Here is a 21,609-nt window from a genome sequence, read left to right on the forward strand (position 1 = left end):
ATGGCAAAGGCCCTTGCGAGGCTGTGGGGCCGTGAAGGCTGTGCACCTTCAGCCCTTATCAGCAGCCATGGGTTCGTATGTGTGCCTGCGTGGGCCCAGCGCAGCTCTCAGCAAGGTTATAACTGCGTGCCCCTCTCGTTGGCAGGGTACCTCAAGTGTGACACGGACGATGGCTGCGAAGCCAAGGAGGAGACGGGGGGAGAGGAGCTCTTTGATGCCGTGAACTCCTCCATCGTTTCAGGGGACAGCATCCGATTTTTCGTCAACGTCAACCTGGAGGTGCCGCCCAACACTGCTGGTGAGTGATGGAGCTCGGCGGGACGAAAGCAGTTCCTCCCCTTCTTCTCTGAGCACTTCGGTTTTCAGCTGCTGAGTTCTTTTGTGTCACTGTAGGAAAACCCACTAAAAACTGGCTGCTGAGCTGCTCTCAAGCCATCTGCATCATCTTTCCCTTCCCTTTCTCCTGAAATATGAAGCGCTTCCCCAGTGCATCCACTTGGGCTGTACAGCACAGCATTGGGCTCGGTGACTTTGCAACCACCCCTGCAAAATTAAGATCCTGCTTCTTAAAATGTGGCCCAAAGCCTGGGGCAGGCCTGGAGGGAGATGGTTCTGAGTTTGGAGCCTGGGGTTTTGCAGCAGCAAAAGCAGTAGCAGGCTGGTCGCTGGTGGAGAGATGCTTTCCACTGAGCAATTTATTTTTGGTGCACATACTGTCTCTAACTTCAGTGTCATTCTAACACTTCTAAAACCCGGCTGTATGTGTGAAATTTGTTTTGTTTTTCATTATTTTAAAATGTTAGAGGTGAGTTCAGGTCAGTTTTTGCTCTCCAGCAGCTGCTGGTTTAAAAAAAAGTAAGAGTGCAGAGGGGCTTTTGGTGTAGCCCGTGCCCCCTGGGTTTAACTGTGCTGGCTGCAGTCAATCCCCACACCTGCTGCATTGAGGCATGTAGTGGAAATAAGGGGGAAAATGACCTGTTAGATAATTCTGATAGAGGTCAGGTGCCTGCAGTATAAAGCAGGCGATCCCCTCTTGCAAACATAGCTTTGCATCAGCAAATTTAATGGATATTTCTAGTTGCCTTGCCTTGTAGAGCATGTGAATCCAGGACTGCAGCCATGAGTTGTGTTTTGTTGTGATAAGTGTATTGAGTGAGGCTGGTCCCTGCCCTTGGCTCCTAGAGAAGTTGCAAGCCACAGGACAACATGGCATTGGTGAAGGTTGGTTGCTTTTGGGTGTTGTTAGGAGACAATTTGTTGAGAAATTGGCTAGTTGAACAGTAGCAACAAAAAGCATCAATTGTGTGTGGGTGTCCAATGTTGCATTTAAACGATCCTCAATATGTCCCCAGTGTGTAGAAATACTGTTATGTGCCAGGCTCTGTTTGTAAAAATAGTTACCTGCTCCTAGGAATTTTGTCTCCAAGTGCCAAATTCCTCTAAATCTTAAACATTTATGCCAGCTGCAGGACAGCTTTGTGCAGGAGAGGAGGGTCTGTGGAGTGGTGTTTGTTGGCACTGGTGCTAAAAGCACAGTGCAGCACTATTCTAGCACTTCCACCCTCTGTGCTTTTGCCCCCATTGCATGATTTTAAGCCCACAGTGCAGGTGGTAAAGAAGACCATGTAGCAAACCTGGCTTTCATAGCAGGTGCAAATCCTGATAGATCTACAGAGTGCACTTGCTAGAAATGTTGATTCAGTAAACATGTGGTGTGGTGCAGACCTGTGCCTGACTACATCAGTCTGCTTTCTGAACCTGAGTGGTGACTTTTTATGGATTATATCTAGCAATTTTCAAGCCTGCAATTTTACAAATGCCATCTTAATTGAAAGACTGAAGGGGACCCACTGCTTTGTGATGAGTCTGGACTTAATGCCTTGGGGTGTGTTTTCTGGGGATAAGGAATGTACGTGCTGTGGATTCTTCTGCATGTGAAGAAGTTTGACTTTCCTTATGTGTCCTCCTGGGCTTTTTGTAAATGTTTTCCCTTCCATTCAAAACAGGCCAAAAAAAAAAATGTGTATTTGCCTCTAGCAGTGATATTTGTGGTGGAATTAGTTGTATCCTTTTTCTTCAGCTGTTTGGGATGCTTAAAGAAAAAAATGGACTTCTGACGTTCGGAAAGGAGACTCCAGCACACAAGGGTGGAAATCTTAAAACCATGCTTTCAGAGGGAAAGGTGTAAAGTGAGCCTTGTTTGTTTGTTTGATAGTGACCAATTGGGCCAGGTATCAAAAAATCCAGGTTCTTTAGTGATTATCAAGCATAGGGCTCCTGAGAATCCATGTGTTTAATTTATCTAGGCTGTCAGCTCTTCATCAAAGGTGCTTTGGTGAAGCATCTTCCAGAGTTGATTTCTGTACATTTCAAATCAGTCTCTGGACATGGAGGCATGGCTGATTTCTTGGGTGGTTGAAAGAAGAGTTGCTGAGGCTCAACTTGACTTATGAAAGCAGCCTGAACTGCTAGGGGTGGAGGGATTGCAGTGGGGAAACAATCCTTGTTTTCAATCTAAATTATTCCCAGAAATTAAGTCTAACTATGCCATGGCCAAGGTATTTCTGCATGTAATGCTACTTGCTTAACTCTGTAAGGGAGTGGAGAAGTTTAGAAATTCCCTTGCATTGCTGTTGCTCTCTGGTTGCTTTCTTCCATATCTATGCTTTGAATCCCTAACCCATGAATGCTGTGCATTTATAGCACTTGTTTCCAGCTTTGGGGAGTGAGGAAAGCATTAAGTTTTTTTCCAGGCAGTGTAAGACCCTCCCTTGCACAGCTCATTTCCAACTCCAAAATGAGCTCATGCACCAAAGATTCTGATGTTCTTTAAACACGGTGAAAAGTGAATGTGGGAATGATATCCTTTCATCCTCATCTTGTTTTCTTGCTTTCTTAAAGCTGGTTGAAAGAAGCCCTTGAGTCTAATGGTCTCTTTCACGTAGAATCATTAAGGTTAGAAAAAACCTCCCAAGGTCATCACATCCACCCCACCATGTCCTTCAGTGTCACATCTCCAGGGGTGGTGACTACATCACCTCCTTAAACAGCCTGTGCCAATGCCTGGTCACTCTGTGAAGCTTTTGTTTCCTATTTGTGCTAAGGAGCTTGGTATTACCCTTTTGTGCCATGCAGACTGTTGAGGACCAGTTGTAGAGAGATCTCCAATGCTGTCTGTGTTGGTTTGGTCCCTGGTGTTTGATGCACACCCTGCTTAAAGCATAGTTCCTGAATCTCTGGCAGGAAAACTTTTAAGGAGACTATCTGTGCCTTATCTGGTCATTGCAGTTTGCTTTCTTAGCTGAAGGTGGTATCCAGATTCTCTTTTAGAGATCTTATGGCAAGCTACAAGGTTTCCTCCTACCTTAGTGTAGCATTGGTCCACAATCCAAAAATCTCCCCCTGCAAAGGGGCTGGGCGCTGGCAGGTAATGTTAAATCAAATCACAGGCATGGTAACAGCTCTGCCATTGTCCTGTCAAGATGTTAATCTTGGTATGATGGATGTACAGCTTGCTGCAAGCATAATTGGATGCACTTTACTGTAATTCTGTTTTTAAAAAGATCTCTGTGTGGGATTAAGTACTGAGCCAACAAAACGTAGCACGGCCCATAAAACCCTGACAATTAACCATTGTCATGAAATGCTGGACTGCTTGCACAGATGTGTTTAATACAGGATAACCTGAAGAAATCTAGGGCTTAAGGTATTGCCTGTCTGATTTTTAGTTAATACTGACTGTTGTTGCATTGAATGTTGAGCCCAAATCAGTGCAGATGCACAGGCACTAAAATGCTTCTCAGTCTTGACACTTGGGTCCTTTATCCTGGGTGTTTTATTGCTTCCTTGTGGAAGCCAATAAAAACTTATTTTATTCTCTCTTGCCTCTGAGTCTTCCAGCTTGTGTTTTGATGATAGGACATCTGTTTTCAGCAAATGTAGAATTGTGGAATATCCAGAGTTGGAAGGGACTCAGAAGGGATGGAGTCCAACTCCAGTATTGGTAGCTCTGCCACGAAGGTGGGTTGTTCTTTGAAGCTGGATGCTTTAGAGTCTCAAATCTGCATTTCTGAACAAAGATCAGGATGGTTTATAAAGAGACTGAGACGTGAGCTGAGATAGCAGTGAAGGCATACAGTAACATCATACAATCATTAAGGCTGGAAAAGACATCTGAGATCATCAAGCCCAACCCATCCCACCATGCCCATGAACTGTGTCCCTCGGTACCACATCTCTACAGTTCTTCAACAGCTGGTATGAGTGCTGTGCCACTCACAACATCTCTTAACACATAGAATCATAGAATGGCCTGGGTTGAAAAGGACCACAATGATCATCCGGTTTTAACTCTCCTGCTATGTGCAGGGTCACCAGACCAGGCTGCACCACTTTCATGGGCAACCTGTGCATCACTGCTCTTTTGGGAGAGAAATTTTCTCTAATGGTAGGTCTGTACCCCATCATGTGTGTTTTGGCAGGAATTGGTGCTGAGGTCCTGCACTGGGTGAAGTACTTCTTCCCTACCATCCCTGTCCTGGGTAAGGAATCCCCACAGCACTGTTAGAGAAAATCAAGTATCAGAGGAAATCAAGCCTGGTGCTCCAGCTGGGAACTGGTACCAGAGAGGATGGGGAGCATCAATGAGTCTGTGTGCAGTGGGGAAGTTTTCCTTTCCAGATCTGTGTTACAAACCATGGATATTTCATACAATAGCCTGAATTGGAAAGGATCTGTAAGGAGCATCAAGTCCAACTTATGAAGTACCTGGCAGGCTAGCTGTGTATTGTCTTGCTGGCATCTTTGCATGGCTTTGTGACTCCTTCCCTATCGTCTCACCTAGAAGCGTGCTAAGCCTTCTGCCTTAGTGCTTTCTAGAATTGCATTGGAGTCTGTGTGTTTTATGTGTAAAATTGTATCTAAATTCCCTTGGAGCTGAGTCTGCAGGTATTGTTTCAACCTGCTGCTGAAATACCAAACTCGGTGGCTCAACTGCTGTCTTCCAACTTCATCTGCAGCACCCTGGGAAGTAAATCCCCACGAATTAGTATAGCAATTCGGTTTAGATGGGCTCTGAAGGTTGGCATGTGTGGGTAGCTCAAGTCTGGCATTGCAGTGGGTCTGCACGTTGTATGGGGTGATGGCACTGCAGGCAGTTGTGGCACTTTCACCTGCTTGGCAGGGCTCTTAAATCATCTAGGCAAATAGCTTTGTGATTGAGATCTTGTTTTTACACCTGGGTGTTTTGAAACAGCATTGTTTCCCCCCTGCCCTCCCTTTGCTGGGCTGTTGTAGAGGGGTTTACAGTGTTTCCCTGAACCCAAGCAAAGTTGTCAGGGATTGGTGAATCTGTAGTTGCTCAGCTTTTGTATCATGCATTTCTGCTTGCAGCTGGTGGTTTTATCAGCAGCTTTGGCTGCAGAGAGGTGCCTGGAGCATTTTTTTTGGGCTTCGGGGGGTGAGGAGGGAGAGGGGGGGGTGGGCAAAATCCCGCTGGCAACCTCGAAGCCAATGGAGAGGCAGGATGTGGCTTCATTAGAGCAGGGATGGGGGGCAAATAGCGGAACACGCTTTACGCTTCACGAGAAATGAAAGCCTGTTCCACCCTCTGGACAATTGATCATTCCTAGATACGGGGAATGAACGGTTTCCTGTAACACGCTCCAGAGGCACGCACGTGCACTGCTGCTCCCTGCAAAACACGGGGCTCCAGCTCGCACTCGGCCCCTGCAGAGATGGCTTTTATTTTTTTTCTTTCCTAAAAGGGATGAGGAGAAACACTGGATGCTGGCGCCAAGGATATTCCAGAGAGAGTAGCGTCCAGAGACAAGTGGTCTGGGCCTGAATGGGTATCATTCTGCACACAATAGTCACATTTCCTCACATTAATACCAAGGTCCTTTTTATGTCTCGAGGCACAATGCTGACCCACGCGTTCCATCTGATAACTCCTGTTTTAGCAGTTTGATGTCAGGGTGGGATGTTGGACTCCTGAAGCTTCCTATACTCTAATGGAAAGTGGATGCACCGATTGTGCTGGGGGGGATGGATGGCCTCCTTCCCAATTTCCTGGCTGGGGTGTTTTCAAAGCAGCACTCACAAAGCTGAGGGAGGTGGGGGTGGGAGTGCTGGCTGCTCTGCACAAAAGCAGCAATCACCTTTTTGGGTCCTTTGCTTTGGGACAGCTTCTCCAAAATTTGGAGTGCTTTATCCTGCCAGTTGGCATAGGAATGAGCTTCCCCTCCCCCCCCTTCTAATTTAATCATGAAAACTATTGTTTCTTTTTTTTTTTTTTTTTGGTTGTTGAAAATTTACTTTTGTGATGTGTGAATGTTGGAGTGCATGATGCCCGAGGGGGTTGTGGATGCCCCATCCCTGGAGGCATTCAAGGCCAGGCTGGATGTGGCTCTGGGCAGCCTGGTCTGCTGGTTGGTGACCCTGCACACAGCAGGGGGTTGAAATCAGATGATCACTGTGGTCCTTCTCAACCCATTCCATGATTCTGTGAGTTAGGAGGTGTGATGAGTGGCACAGTACTCAACTCTGTTGTCCTGTCCGTACCTCTGTGCTGCCTTTTTCCAATCCTTCTGCAGTGGCAGGAGAAAAGTTCAAAGGTCAGTTGTTTCAGTGCCTGTGCTGAGCAGTATTCAGGTGAGGATTTCCTCCCCACCCTCTCTGAACCAGACTGGCAGCCTGTTTCTTATTGCCACCTGCCTTTAACCTGGTTGTCAGCCAGAGGGATGAACTCAGCTTATATTTGGCTTTCTTTTGCTCCTTAGCCCACTGCCCTCTCTTAGGAATGTGGGATGGTTGTGACACAGCTATCAAAGCTTCCTATCCAGCCCAAATCCATCAAGTCTGATGGGAATGAGGCCAGACTCAGCACAGTAATTGTAGAACAGCGAAGAATCCCTTGAGATCCTACTTGTGCAATACCTTGCTGCCAGCAAAGAGCAAGTGGTACCTCTGCTACTGCTAACGAGCTCTTCTCCTGACATGTGTTGATGGGATTTAATTTTGTTTTAAAGGCAAGAAATTGTAAAAGCAAGAGTGTTTTTGCTGCTTGCAAATCTGCCTAACGCAAGTAGTGGAAGCTTAGATTTGCTTTGGGCCTGGGAGAAATCACCGATACCTAGATGAGATTTTTCATTTATAAAACAGAACAATCCATGCTCAAGTGCTTCCACTTACATCAGATCCTTGCATTTTCTTTTTTTTAGGACTGTGAAAATGCTAATATAGTGTTCTGCTGTCATTTATTAGCCTGCTCACCCAGATATGCTGGGGAGCTCACGTGGATCCAAAATAACCTCTGCTGACACCTCTACAGCCAAAACATTCCTGATCTGATTTGCTTTCCTACCTTCCAAAGAAAAGATACTGCAAATATCTCCTGCAGAGCTGCTTTGATCCAATGGCTTTAGGTCTCTTCAGGTGTTAAGGGCAGCACTGGGGACCATTGCAAGAAAGGAATGGAAAGGAGATCGTAGAGTCTCAGAATTGTTTGAGTTGGAAGGGACCCCTAAAGGTCATCTAGTCCAACTCCCCTGCAATGCACAGGGACACCTACAGCTCCATCAAGTGCTCAGAGCCCTGCCCTGCCTGACCTTGGGCATCTTGAAGGAGGGGCATTTACCATGTCTAAGATGGAATGTGAATAGCCTTAAACTTTGGCGTAAGGCTTCTGTGGGTTTGTTTTCAGGGCTGCCTTTTCATAGGTCTCATTATGTAGAAGAGGCTAAAAAACTGCAATTAGACTTCATTTGTCTGTGTCGCTATCAGTAATTTTATATTAAGGCAGCCAGTGGAACTGCTTCAAGTTACAGGGAATAGATTTCCTGCTGCGTTTCTTGCTTCCATGTATGAAGTTTTGCTCACATCCAGGACCCATCCAGATTCTGCAAGTGGAAGGATAGGACAAAATGGAAGCATGCCATGTTTGTCCCTCCAGGGGTCTAAGTGTGCTCACACAAGGCCACGAGAGTAAGTCTAATGTTGGCAATTCATCACCATTGCTAATGTTGACGTTCACTCCCAGAGAGCTGCTTGCAGTGCATTTGGTAATGCTGCGCACATGGATGCGTGCCTCCTAGAAATCTGGGCTGTGTGTGTTGCCTTGGTGTGATCCCAGGGGATGCCAGAGATGTGTTGCTGACTTTTTGGTTATCCTGAGCAGAACCTGGAGCACAGCCTAACAGCTAAGGTCAGCAGGCCTGGCAGCTCTGCTCTGTGTGAGAGGACAAAGATGATAAAATGCTCATAACTTGCTTGCCTAATATAAACTGGTGCAGCCTGCTTTGTCCAGCATGCAGAACCATGAAAATAGAAATGGGAATGCTATGTGACCCTAATCTCTCTGCTTAAGTATACTTAATCTTGACACTCAGGTGTGAAATTTTTCCTGGTAGCAAGGTGTAGTTGATGGTTGATAGGTAGGTGGAACCTGCCTCCCTGTAGACAGGGAGTGAATCCATGCCCTTTCTGCCCCGAGTGAAGTGTGTGAGTGCAAAGGTTGAGGGTGTTGCATCTTTATGGCTCCTCCAAAATTGGAGAGGGAAGCAGTAATATAGTGTCAGGAGGCTGAGGAAAAAAGGTATCAGGCAGATGCATGCTGGTCTTAGGCTTGAGCATAATTATTGCTTAATAGACATGTCATGGGCAATCTCCTGCATGATTTTATCCTGGTTTGCCTATCAGGTTCTTCTGTCTGTGGTAGGTGACATGAAGCCAGATGTTCATTAAGCCAGACACAAACACTCTTGGGAAATATATGTATTTTTCCCCACTCTTCACAGAATCATTAAGGTTCAAAAACACCTCGAAGATCACCAAGCCCAACCCATCCCCATCATGCCCTCTAAGCCATATCCCCAAGTGCCACTTGTTGTTGTGGAATACCTCCAGGGATGGTGACCACCTTCCTGGGCAGCCCATTCCAGTGCCTCACTGCTGTTGGAAGGAATTTTTCCCATATCCAACCTGAACCTCCCCTGGTGCAACTTAGGGCCGTTACCTCTTGTCCTATCACGATTCTATATTGCTGTTAGTTTGCAGTTGTCCTTCAGCAATGCTATAGCATGCCAGTGGGTCTTCCAGATGATAGCCCAGAACTGGGACGGTGATATCCATCAGTCTCCTCTTCCTGGACTGAGTTTGAACACTGCATTACTTTGGTGAAATGATGAATGAGGCTCCCAAAACATCACCTCTATGCCCAGAACAGGCTTTTTTTTTTTTTTTTTTTTTTTTTTTTGAGAATTTTGAATGATTCTGGTCCAACAGAAGTAATTAGATGTTTTTGCTTGTGTTGATAAAGCAGCACTCGGAGCTCGTTCCCGATGAGTACTTGAGAGAGCTGTCAGCAGAAAGGGTTGATATGCACTTGAAGCTGATAAGAGGAGCCAAGAGATGCTGCATGATAAAGGACAACATAAATTTCTGTTGCATTTGCATGCGAGTGAAGGCGTGGTGTGAAGGACAGACCACAGATACCAGCTTTTAGCACGTGCTTGCTATTGTTCAAGACTGCGTTTTTTTTCTCTAGATTCATTTTATGCAAAAGCTGAAAAACCGAAACATGTTTTCTCTTCAATGAATATTTATGGCTTCCAAATCTTCCAGCATACTTCTGCATGTGTAATTAGGCTGTAAATTGAGTAAGTGAGCGCTGGAGAACTACAAATGGAAAAGCCTGGGGAAAATGCTTGATGTTTCTGGTTTAGTTGCGTGCTTACTTCTTAATAATAAATAGCATTTTCAAGATAAAACAGCTTGTGCTTTCCAAAGAATGTGTCAAAAGCAGTAATAATTGGAACAGCTGTGCCAGCAGACTTAAGTGATGCTCTTAATCACGTGTAGAGTGTCCAAGTGAACTTTAGAAGTTGAGTGATGTAACCAAAGCCTCTGAACCATTTTATTTAAAGATGAATGCAGTCCTCTCCCCATTTTCCTCTACTGTGGAGTCAACTCTGTCTCCAGTTTGATTCCCAGTATTTTAACCATTTAAGTGTGTATGTCACCTTTTGGTACAAAGTAAATACATCATGTCTGTCCCTATAACTGTTACTTGGAAGCAGAGACCAACTCCCATCCCACTGTAGTCTCATTTCAGGCAGTTGTGGGACATCATAAGGTTTCCCCTGAACCTCCTCTTCTCCAGGCTGACCCATCTCAGTTCCCTCAGCTGCTCCCATAAGAGCTGTGCTCCAGATCCTTCCTAGTGTAGGACCCAAAACAGAACACAGCACTCAAGTACAGAGGGCTGAGTACTGAGTACAGAGGGCAGCAGGGCTGAGCTTGTAGTGGGATCATCCTGTGGAGTGGGATTGAAGCAGTTCTGAGAGGCTGAGACCTGGAAAGTCAGGTATGTGGAAGAAACAAATGTCCCATGAATGTCTGCAACTCTCTATTACATCCCTGTACTTTTCCACAGCTTGGAAAGGCTTTTTGGTCTTGAGTAGTTTTTTTCCATGTCACTGTGCTTATTTGGACAAGAATTGTTCATAATTTCAGTAGCTGCACAATCTTGTGGTTTCTTTGGAAGAGTTGGAAGGTGAAGATTTTGAGGGAGAAGGGTGAACAGTACCTGCAGTGTTTGTAATGCTGCAGGCAGCAAAGAGGGGAGGGAGGGGGGGCATGGCAAAAACAATGGGATTTCATTTGTTTTTTTAGTTTATATCACAAAATCTGCTTCATACACACCCTAAGATGACGTTAACACTATCTTTCAAACCAGGAACTCTTGGACACCTCTGTCCCTGCAGCTCGACTTCATAATGAGTGACAGCTAATAGTCTCTAAACAGCAGTTTTCTTTTTCAAGAGCTCTGTTGCTTTACGCTTTGATTTATGGAGGCAGAGTGGTGAGTTGATGGGACACTAATGTGCTCATCCTCAAGTCACTGCATGTGATCTCTCACAGCCTGCTCCCTTGGAAGTGCCTGGGTGTTATTGTTGACTTTTTAACGAGGACAAGAATGGTTTCCAAACGAGAGTGACTCATGCAATCTTAGCCTCAATCTATCAAGCAGCGATGCATGGGATTAAATGATTACCTAAAGTATTAAGAATTAGATTTGAGGGAGAAGCAGCGGGGAAAGGGGGTGGGTAGTAAAGGGTAAAAATAGATAGGGAATATGAAAAACAAAACAGAAAACAACAGGACTCAAATTGTGGCTGATCGGACTGGTAAAAGGCTGCTTCTGTACTTGGTTTGTATTTCCTAAATGGGAAATGTTGTGAAAATTGAATCTCTGCTTTTTCTCTAGATATAGTCCTCTGCCAGGAGTGATACTTCACCTTGTCCTGAGCCTTGTGCTGCCTGTCAGATGCCTGTGAGAGTAACACTGTTTAACTTTTTTCTTTTCCAGCTGAAAATGAAAGTGCTGGCTGCGTGTTACTACACACATCGAGGAAGGTAAGTAGGGATTCCGGGTGATGGACTTCATCGAGAAGCAGAGAAAAGGATTTTGAAGCATGCTGTGGGAGTGGGGAGATGGTTTTTATTGGCCAGAGCAGGATATATTAATACCTTCTTCCCTAAATTCCTCAGTCTTCATTTAAGAATACAAAGCCAACATGCTGCTTGTTCTCCAAACGATTTCTCTGTAATTGTTTCACTGTGTTTTGTCCCAGACAATTCCTTGACATGTTAATTCATCACTTTCTCTTCTGCAGCTGCCTGCGAAGGGATCCAAGCATACACCACAGAGACCCGGGCTGCTTAGTTCCTTTCCAGCTGAAAGCACAAACACCCCGTAGACACTGCTGTGACTTGATTTCCTGTTTATTCCCACTAATCAGATCTGCATCCATGAGGTTCAGCAGGAGTGAAATGCATGGAAACACTCCGTTTAGGAGGACAATTGGGAAACAGTGCTTAGTTTACTCTTGAGACAGTAACTTGATAATGATAAGGCAGAAACATGAGAAACCTCCCATAGGCTGTGTTACTGCAGACCTCCAACTATGAAAGTACAAAGTATGCAGAGAGGAAATGAACTGATATTTAATTTCACTTGCAGTCTTGATCTTTGGGGCTGAAGCATGACCTGTGGTGCTTTGGGCTGTCATCTCTTGTCCCACCTGGGCTGGAGGGGCTGGCTGTGTAAACTTGTAACATCGTTGATGTTGGCCAATTTAATATTACAGACTTGTTTAATTTGTCTTATCTAATACAACTGACTAAGCTGCTTTGAGCTGGTTGCACTTGACTGAAAGTAACCTAAGAACTTGATCACTTAAGGTGAAAATTCTAAGTCCAAATGCAGGATCTGCTTCTGATAAGAAATAGTTGGAAGCTCGAAATATCTTGTCTTCCAGCATTTTTCTTCAGAGCTGTAGGGTTCTTGCAATTCTGGCCTGTAGTTCATGCATGAGTGTTTTAGTGTGCTATAGAGCAACAAATACCAGAAGGGATAGCATGCTTTAGCAAGGCTAGAGGGGAAAAAATGCCATGGTGGACAAGTAAAATTGTTGTGCTTCAAATGTAGAGGAATTTGGGTCCTGGGTCACAGGAGAAAGCATCACTAGAAGAAAAAGAATTCAGTCAGATGTTTTATGTGCAGAGAGACACTTCTCTTCAGGACTGTCCCTGTCCTCTGATGATAGTCCATGGCTGTTGCCTCCCTTGAGGAGTGCTGGAAAGGCAATGCATGTCTTGGACAAGTTTGGTATGTCCCTTGATGGGCGCGTAGGGAATCTGCTCACAGTCTGAACTACTTAATCACCATCTCAGTATGCTTCTGAGGAAACATCTGTGAGTATCTGGCAGCAGCAGGGGTGGAACTGTGCTCAGGACAATGTGGTTTTGGGGAACACCTTCTCCTGAGGTTTTTGCAACCTCTGTAAGTGGACTTTGTCTATGGAGCAGCAGGCCAGCAGATGACGTTGATTTTGGGTCGTCTTGATGAGTGTTGAAAGCTTTGTTTTGCATGGATTGTGTGCTGCTTGGTCTAATGGATGTTGGCCAAGGATCCTGCTTGTGTGATGTTAGGGGAGGCTGTTTCCAGTGCATTCTTATTCCTGAAATGACAGCCTCTCTTCTTGCTATGATGCACTGTACAGCTTTGCAATTAGGGATGTGCATACTATTAAAATGACTATTGAGTAGCTGTCTTGAGTTTCTTGCTAGGAAGTTTCCAGCATGCAGTATCCTGGTGTGACTTGACTATCTGGCTAAAAATATTTGTGAAGGAGTAGTCATTAATTTCTCTTCAAAACAGTGGGTGTCCTGCCTGAAACAGGTTCTGTTTGAGCTATCTCTGAGGTGTTGCTGTACCAGCAATTCAACTAATTTGCTCTTGGTTTGTCTCAGCTGGTGAGCAATGTATTTATATCCTCTCATGGTGGCATGCTGCCTTGCAGTGTTCTGTGTGCATATCTTACTCAGTGTTATAGGAGTGGTAATAGGGGTAGTTATTGTGCTTATTTCATATAATAGAACAGGAGCTGGGGAATAAAGCAGGGCTGAGGTATGGAAAATTATTTACAGAAGATATTGCTAGAAGATTGTTGCAGAGCTGGAGTTATAGAATCAAAGAATCCTTAAAGTTGGAAGAGACCTCTGAAGTTCATCTTGTCCATCTCTCCTGCAGTGAACAGGGATGGTACAGCTAGATCAGGCTGCCCAGGGCCTGATCCAGCCTTACCTTGAAAGTCTCCAGGGACAAGGCAACCTGTTCCAATGCCTCACCACCCTCATTGTAAAAACTTTCCTAATATCCAACTTACATCTACCTTCTTTAAGCTTGAATCATTTCCCCTTGTTCTATCACCACAGACCCTGCTAAAAGCCTGGGCTTTCAGGGCTGACTCATGCCCCTCTCCTATCCACCAGTACCCCCAGTTCTTTTTTGGCAGGGCTGTGCTCAATCTTTTCATCCCCAAGCTCGTAGTGATAATTGCCTCGACCCAGATGCAAGGTCTTGCATTTGAGTCAAATCCTCATGACTTGCATCCAAGCTGCTGACATTGGTATCCTAACACAACAAGCAAATGCTGCTGTCCTGTGCAGATCAGTGGAGGATCAGCATTGATTGACGTGATGTGGGTAGATAATAGCCATCTGCTGAATGCCTCTGATTCATTTCTGTTATCTATCAGCCAACTTCTTGCTTTCATGGTTCTGTTGCTGATGACTTCTCTCAAGCATGTGAGAAATTGATGACATGAAAACTTTTGCTTTCTTGAAACCATCTTAATGCTGCAGCATTCCAATTGTCCTTAACTTTCTTATACTGCCTTTGCTCCATATTCTTCTGTTTTTGTTAAATCATAAAATCCAGAAGGCTGGAAGAGACCTCTGAGACCACCAAGTCCAGCCCCAACCCATCTGTGATCACTGACTGCGGCTGCAAGTGCCCCCATCCCCATGGTTCTTGGACACCTCCAGGGACAGTGACTCCATCACCTCCCTGTGCCAGTGCCTGATTGCTCTTTAGGAAAAGTTGTTTCATAAAATCCACCTAGAACCTCCTCTAAATCCTCTGTAGACTGTTTAATCTTTCCACTGTTTGAACATCCATCCTAGGTTGGACTCTGTGTGCCAAACAAGCCAGAACAGGACGCCTTTGAGAGAAGTTCTTGTCACCTGGTGAACTCATGAGCACAAATATTATAGGTGGTGATAGGTATTTAACCTGCTTTCATGCAGTGATAGCCTAAGATGGATTGGCCACTTACAGTTCTACCACCTCCCACCTTAGGTGGGATGGTGACATAGCTGTGTCACTGTCTTCTCTCCTAAGAGCAGATGGCACTAAAGCCTCGGGGGTGGCAATGAAATCCTTCAGAGAATCCTCAGTCTCAGTCCTCCAAGGCTGTGTAAGAAATGATTGATGCAAAGTAAAACAGTGTTAATTGCAATGGATGTGTACTGACAACTTGATAGTTGCTGCGATAATTACAGTAATTAGTGAGATATTAGCATTTTTCTTAGTGTCTAGCCTATAAATGGAAAAGGTGGAGTGGGTATGTGTGAGAGGAAGGGACTCAAGCAGTATAGTGGTCCCTATAACAGGGGGGACAATGAGCCAAGGTCTTTGTTGTGCAGGCAGCATGGTTTCAGTTTTATTAACGCAATTTGGAGTGTATGCCTTACTGAGGTTAAGGGGAGTTGTGGAATCAAATGCATCTTTAAAATCCAGTCTGCCGACTCATAACGTCTTGTCTAGCTTCCTGTCGGATGGAAGATCCATATAATGAAATGCAAGTCCTATTTCCTTGTTTTATCTCAAGCTGTTGAAGGGTAGGACAGGACTGTCAGTCCTTGATTCACTACTGAGAGTGTTAACTGCGTGCGTGGATTTCTAAGAACTGTGAAATGGGAACAACAAAATCTGCAGTTTGATAATTCAATTAACAAATGTCATACCTGACAAATGAAGAAAGGAATTGAGCTTCTGTAATACAGCGTGGTTATTTCTTCCATTTCAAGGTCTACGAGTCTGACTGGGACAACAGACAGAACCAGCAGAGTTGAGGCAGTACTGGCCTTTTCTTGCCATCTGGTTTTCCTCCTCTCACAAACTGATTCAAAGCTAAATGTTATGTGGAGAGGAAGAAAATTTCCTTGGGACAACACTAAGAATGTAGGAAGAATAAAAAGGCACTGGGCTGCATGAGATTTCCGTATCTCCCTCTCCAAGCTCCTGAATTAGGAAGACTTGGAGAGGTGGCTCTTTGGGAAGAGCTGACATAGGATGCCTAGAGATGCACGCTAGTAGTTCTTCACTCTGCTGAGCTGGGACTTGATTTCTTCCTGACAGCTTTGCCCGTGTCATTGCAAACATGTTGAATTGTTTAAACCAGAAGAAGGCTTAAGATGGTACCATAAGCAGGCTATCTTTTATCTTAGGAAATGAAATTGGTTTATTTATTCATCACTGCATTCAACATCAGGGTGGAAGCTGTGACCAGGCAATCACCCATGGAGACTCAATTAGCATAAGCCTCAAAATTGCCTTTTAATGCATTAACAATATAAAAAAACTACTTTTGCAATGTGATCTGAAAAAAAGTGATTCTAAAATCATTGGTTTGTTGACAGTAATATCAGAAAAAGCTATTGTCTTGCAAACTACAAAACTTTACTCCTTTGTCTGGTATTGGTACACTTATCTAATGCTGTTATGTCTTCTTAATACAGTACCTGAAGTTAAAGAATTTTGAAGAAGAAGTCAGAGCCCACAGAGACCTGGATGGGTTCTTGGCCAGAGCCAGCATCATCCTTGATGAAACAGCCACCTCTTTGGATGATGTCCTTCGAGAGATGCTGAAACATTTTGCTGAAGACCCCGAGAACACGGAGCCAAGCTGTAACTTTGAAAAAATCATGAGCACTTTATTCACAGATTCAGGGACCCCGCGAGAAGGGAATGGTAATCCATACTTGATTAGTTTCCAGATAACAGTTATTAGTCATCCTTTCCATTGGTGGTGTGTTGACCACTCACTAATGCATGCTTCCCAAATGTGCATGTTGCATGCAGTGCTGGGGGTTATTTTGGTCAGCTAGGCTGAAGGGCCTCGTCTCCAAAGTTTTGTTTAAGTGGAATTTTGTCACTGTTCCGTTTAGATGCACTAATGCTCTCCTGAGGGAGAGGTCTCCAGCCCTGCAATTTCCTGTCAGTTAGACAATCACATTAGGAGTGATTGTCCTTAGAAAAGCGTCAGATGTTCTTCTGCAGGGAGATGCTTTCTAGTGTCAGAAGTGGCTCCTTTTGCCTTGTGATTCTCCAACTGAATTCACACAGGCTGAGGAATTCTGAGTTGAACGAGCAGTTTTTTGGGGGGAAGGCTGAGCCTTCACATTGACCCTAGCTCACTAGAAGGGGCAAGAGGCTCACTGGTTTACTCTAGAAACTCAAAAGTGGGGTAGACTTAGAAACACTGGCTTGTGTCACCTTATCTACCAGTGAATGTCATAGCACAGCCTAAAACACTGCCTTTTAGCCCAGGATGTAAAGAAGCTTAACTAAGCGTTGTTTCTCTGTAGGCATCCATGACGTTTCAGAGCCAACAGGAATGAATATACAAACATGTACATCGCACCTCAAATGTAACTGTCACAGCCTGAGTGAATTTATTTAACAGATATGTCAAGTTCTGAGCATGTAGTAAGCATATTCATGCTTTGGTTACTTCTTGCTGCCTGTCTTAGTGCTTTGCATTTATATCTTGATTTTAGGCTTTCTGCCAATAAAAAAAAAACTAAGTGGTGCCATCAAACAATCTGAGAGAACAATACTTGCAAAGAGAGGAGAGAGGGCATGGGAGTTGGAAGATGAAGTCTCTTTTAGTCCTGTGTGTGTTGAATAATGCTATTCTAATAACTTAATATTGTGGTAGAATGATGTTAGAGGGAGAAAACAGCTGCCTCTTCAAGCTGCAAATAGTTTAAGGCAGAATTCAAAGGCATCAATTCAAATGTTTCCACTTTTTCCTATTGTCGTCCCCAATCCTTGCATCCATCCAGTATGCAGCTAAATATGCTTGGTATTAGCATTTAGCTTCAGTTTGAAAGGAAATGTAATTTGTAGTTGCATGCTAATATGAACAAGCTTGTAATGCTTCTTTCCTTCTCCCCTAGTTCACCTCTTATCAGATACAATTCAAGGGGTCACAGCGACAGTCACGGGGGTGCAGTATCAGCAGTCCTGGCTCTGTATCATGTAAGTACCTGGGTTGTTGATTATCAGAACATGCAGGTTGCTCAAAACTTGCAACTACTCCTACTGCAGAGAGGAATAGCAGTTGAGAATACGCTCTTTAAGTTGAGGTGATGAGGCCTTCTCTGACCATCTGTCCTGACCTGGTGGGCTCTCTGAGCATTGGGCTCATTTGCAAACGAATTGCAAGCAGCAGTTTGGGCAGTGATGACCACAGTTTCCACAAGGCATTAAATTGCTGGATGCTGTCTAAATCTAGGGTTAACAAACAATGCTGAAAAAATTCAGAGCCCGGTTATTCTAATTACTACGGATGTTAATTAGGAGCTCTTGAAAAAAGGACAAATGAACTTGATCATGGACTACTTTGACTGCCAAAGCCTGTGACCTTGTACTGAAAGACTTCTTAAGCCCTTTGCATACATCAAAACCTTGCAACTAGAAATTGAATTCAGAAATTCAGACACTATTCAGACACTGATTGTTTGCTGGCAATTAATTCAGACACTGTCAACACTGCTAAACATTGGAGCAGCCCCATAAGGCAGTAAGGGCTTTGTCACTTAGTATTTAGAAGCCAGGATGACTTCACCCCAGTTTCCACTTGACTGAAGCTGGGTTGCTTGGTTTTCAAATCATTGTCCCATAGTCAAGCGTGTAGGGTGAGCCAAACTGTCCCTTCATGGAGAAATGCCCAAGTCTGAGTCACTGAGCTAACTGAAACAATCTAACTTCAATCTGTTTCTGTACTCATATGTAATCTCCAGTCAAGTTGTCATGGGATATCCAAGTCATTTATCTGGGAATGGGGTTAACCTATGTTGTATATATGCCTACGAGCACATAGCAAAATTCATAGCTGGTTTGTAGGACAGCTGTCACAATAGCTTTTCTTCTCCTAGCAGTGTTTCTGCTTACAGCTGGAAGAAATGTAGACTATTCTGCCTTGGAGACAGTTGTGTTGTTTTTAATTTTTTAATCACTTACAAAAGAGGACTCCTGCATGTCAGAGGTGTCTGTCCTGTAGAGCAAGTCAATTGGATAATGTCTGTGCCACGTGTACTACTGTCAGCCTCTGCTCTTATCCCTGGGATGCACAGAATAGTTTGCTCAACTGAGGAGATGAGTTCACATAGCAAAAATGGTCATTCTATGACTCAACATAAAGGGATTCTGAGCAGTTTGTTTCTGTGTTGCATATCACAGATATGATAGGGAATGTGCATGCAACTTTAGGGAGTACAGAGGTGGGAGTTCCTACTATGGCACGTGATCTGGCTTTGTGCAAAGCTGTAGAGAGCTCTGACTTAATAACAAAGCACTTGTAGAAGTCATGATACAAATGCTGTGATATACATGAAGCTGAAAAGGGTAGGATCAGTATTTCTGTAGAAGGTGAGTCAAAAGTTTGAATATATCCGAGTAATGCTAGCTTCCATGACAAGACATGATCTGAAAAACAAGCTTACAGCCTGAAGGTGTCTTGTGCAAAACTTCCTTGTTTCTTCATTTTCTTACTCTAAAGAGGGAGAAGAAAGTGGTGGGAAAGCAGTGATGAGTTATTAACTGTAATTATATAATTATTGCACTGTATTGCTGCTGTAGCTATTGTGCAATGGATTGAGAATGGTATTTTTAGACCTTACGTTCTTCTTGAAGTCAGATTGCAAAACAGCACTGCAAACTCTGAAGTAAAAGGAATTTGATGGTTTTTTTTCCTGTGTGAGTGGGAAGAATCTAAGATAGCTTTTTACTGTTTTATATTGCACTTAAATTTAACGAAGAGTACAGATTTAAACTAGCTCTGCTGTTTTCTGTGCACCTTAACTTTTTCCTCCTAGCAAATGAAGGGAGTTTAGGTATCATAATAAGATTATATTAATGAGGAGGAGCGACTCAGAGATAGAGCTTTAGTAGTACTTTTTCTCCTCAGATGCAATGCAGAAGTATAAGGTTGAAATATTCCTGAAGACAAAATGCTTTTTGGGATTTTCAGTGAGTTCTGCAGAGCAGTATACTTCACGGACACAAAAACTTGCTTCCATTTCTCCTCTTGTTGGAAAGAGGGTGTGTTCTTTCCTTTCATTCAAACCTCAGGGAGAAGAGAGGTGGGGAAAACCTAGGGTAAAGTAGCTATTCTGCTTCTGCTGCAATTGATGCTCTCCTGGCAGCTTCAGGTCTGTTAAACCACTAGCAAGGTCAGAAGTACTATCTGAGCCTGGCCACATTCACGGGACAGAATAAGCTGTTGGAACTGAACATCTCAAGGTTTGAATGCTCCAATGAGGTCCAGGAGAAGAACTGACTTCTGATTCACAGTAGAATTCAGAGATTTTATTTATTTGCAGAATTACCTGTTCTCACCACAGCCTTACCCAGGGTACGTGAGCACATGGAAACCTTGGGATTCCTTCATTAAAATGCTGTGTAGCTGAGAGCAACACAGGGCTGCATGCCCCACTAGCAAGTGGTGCTCACCTGCAGAGAAGTGAAGGTTGCTATGTATTTGTATATCATAAAATTGTAGAATGAATTGAAGTTGGGAGGCACCTCAAAGATTGCCTGGTTCCAACTCTCCCCTGCCCAGGGTTGCCAACTACTAAATCCAGCACTAAGTCAGGCTGCCCAGTGCCCCATCCATCATGTTTAATTGATCACCTGACATGAGGAAGCTCTGCTTTTAGTAGGAGCTTGTGGAGACACTGATATTCTTTCAGCAAGCAATGATTGCAGCAGGTACATGTACTGCTGGGAAGAACGTCTGCTTTCTCTAGGAACCAGTTGAATTCACTGTGATCCAGAGTCTGGAAGAGGTAGAGTAGACGTTTTGCATGTCTAGATGGGGAAGAAGCCAATATAAGAGCTATTGGTTTAGTCTTGCCAAACATCAAACTTTGAAGTTGAAGGATAGCCCCCCTTTTCCAGCAGGCACTGTATGGAAAAGTGGCTTTGATTGCAAACATGTCTTATCAATCCCAATTACTACCCTTATCACGTGACAAGTGCAGATATGAATGCCCAACGTTTTTGTTTCTTGGGATGTGATGTGGAACCTGTAATTCTAAGGGTATTGCAGTCATTGCCAGTGAACTGCTGGTGTCCTCTGTGAGAAATGCCAGCTGATGTGTTACTGAACAAATGCTGCCTGAGCAGAGTGGAACTCCTCAGGCAGTACCACCTCCAGGCAATACTCCTCTTGCCAGGAGACGAATATAATTTCTGCTTTCCAGAATTGAATCCAGAATCCAGAAAAAAACACACGAAACTGGGGGGCTGCTTTGTAGACTGTATTGAGTAAATGAAGAACTATTTCCTTCGGTTGGTTTGGAATTTGGTTTGATTTGGTGTGCTGGTCGGTGAAGGGCTTAATTGCAGTGCATTCAACTGATTTGCTAGAGCTGTTTGAACAGGTAAAGCTGGGGAAGAAGCCTCTCTGCAACTGAAAATGCAATGGCTTGTGTCCCGTGTTGCTATGAAGTTGTGTAATCTCATATAACCTTACTGCAAAAATCCGTATGAGAAGGACAATTCAAAATACCAGGTAGCCTTTCAAAACTTCGTAGCTTGATGTTAATTTGGATATCAAACAAGGCAGCTGTTGAACGGCTTATCTGGACTTTGAGTTCTGGAAACAAGGACCTTTCCCCCAAACTTCAAAGCTGTCATCATTAAGTGCTGCTTGGTTCAAAGTAGTGATGTTTAATGTACTATAGCTGCCCTTGTTGGTGTTAGAGTCAAAACTCCTGTGCATGCTGTGTTATTGAAGAGATTTGTGAAATCCAAACCCTTCACTGGGAGTTTGAGTCTTGAAGGAGAGCTGTTGACGAGAACAGTGACAAATCTCAGTGCCTACAAGTGTGTTCAGGGAGGAAGGGGTGGATTCCGCTGCGCTGTCCTGTAGGAAATGCTTTTTCCCTAACTCCCCTGGAGATGAACCACTA

At 44.1% G+C, this 21,609-nt stretch overlaps 1 protein-coding gene across 7 annotated transcripts in view; it reads left to right on the top strand.

Annotated features, from left to right (window-relative positions):
• SLC4A11 (solute carrier family 4 member 11) overlaps nt 1-21,609 on the top strand; it is a 134,319-nt gene that overhangs the window by 66,660 nt on the left and 46,050 nt on the right. For 6 of the 7 annotated variants that reach the window (XM_052681838.1, XM_052681839.1, XM_052681840.1 and 3 more), the window contains 5 exons: nt 146-298; nt 11,369-11,415; nt 16,147-16,378; nt 16,996-17,058; nt 17,590-17,671. In XM_052681838.1, the coding sequence (XP_052537798.1) occupies nt 146-298; nt 11,369-11,415; nt 16,147-16,378; nt 16,996-17,058; nt 17,590-17,671 (577 nt within the window). The remainder of the gene's footprint in view (nt 1-145; nt 299-11,368; nt 11,416-16,146; nt 16,379-16,995; nt 17,059-17,589; nt 17,672-21,609) is intronic. The other variant, XM_052681837.1, reaches the window with a different exon arrangement.

The sequence above is a fragment of the Tympanuchus pallidicinctus genome, unplaced genomic scaffold (genome assembly GCF_026119805.1).
Source record: "Tympanuchus pallidicinctus isolate F22 unplaced genomic scaffold, pur_lepc_1.0 scaffold2, whole genome shotgun sequence".
NCBI lineage: Eukaryota > Metazoa > Chordata > Aves > Galliformes > Phasianidae > Tympanuchus > Tympanuchus pallidicinctus.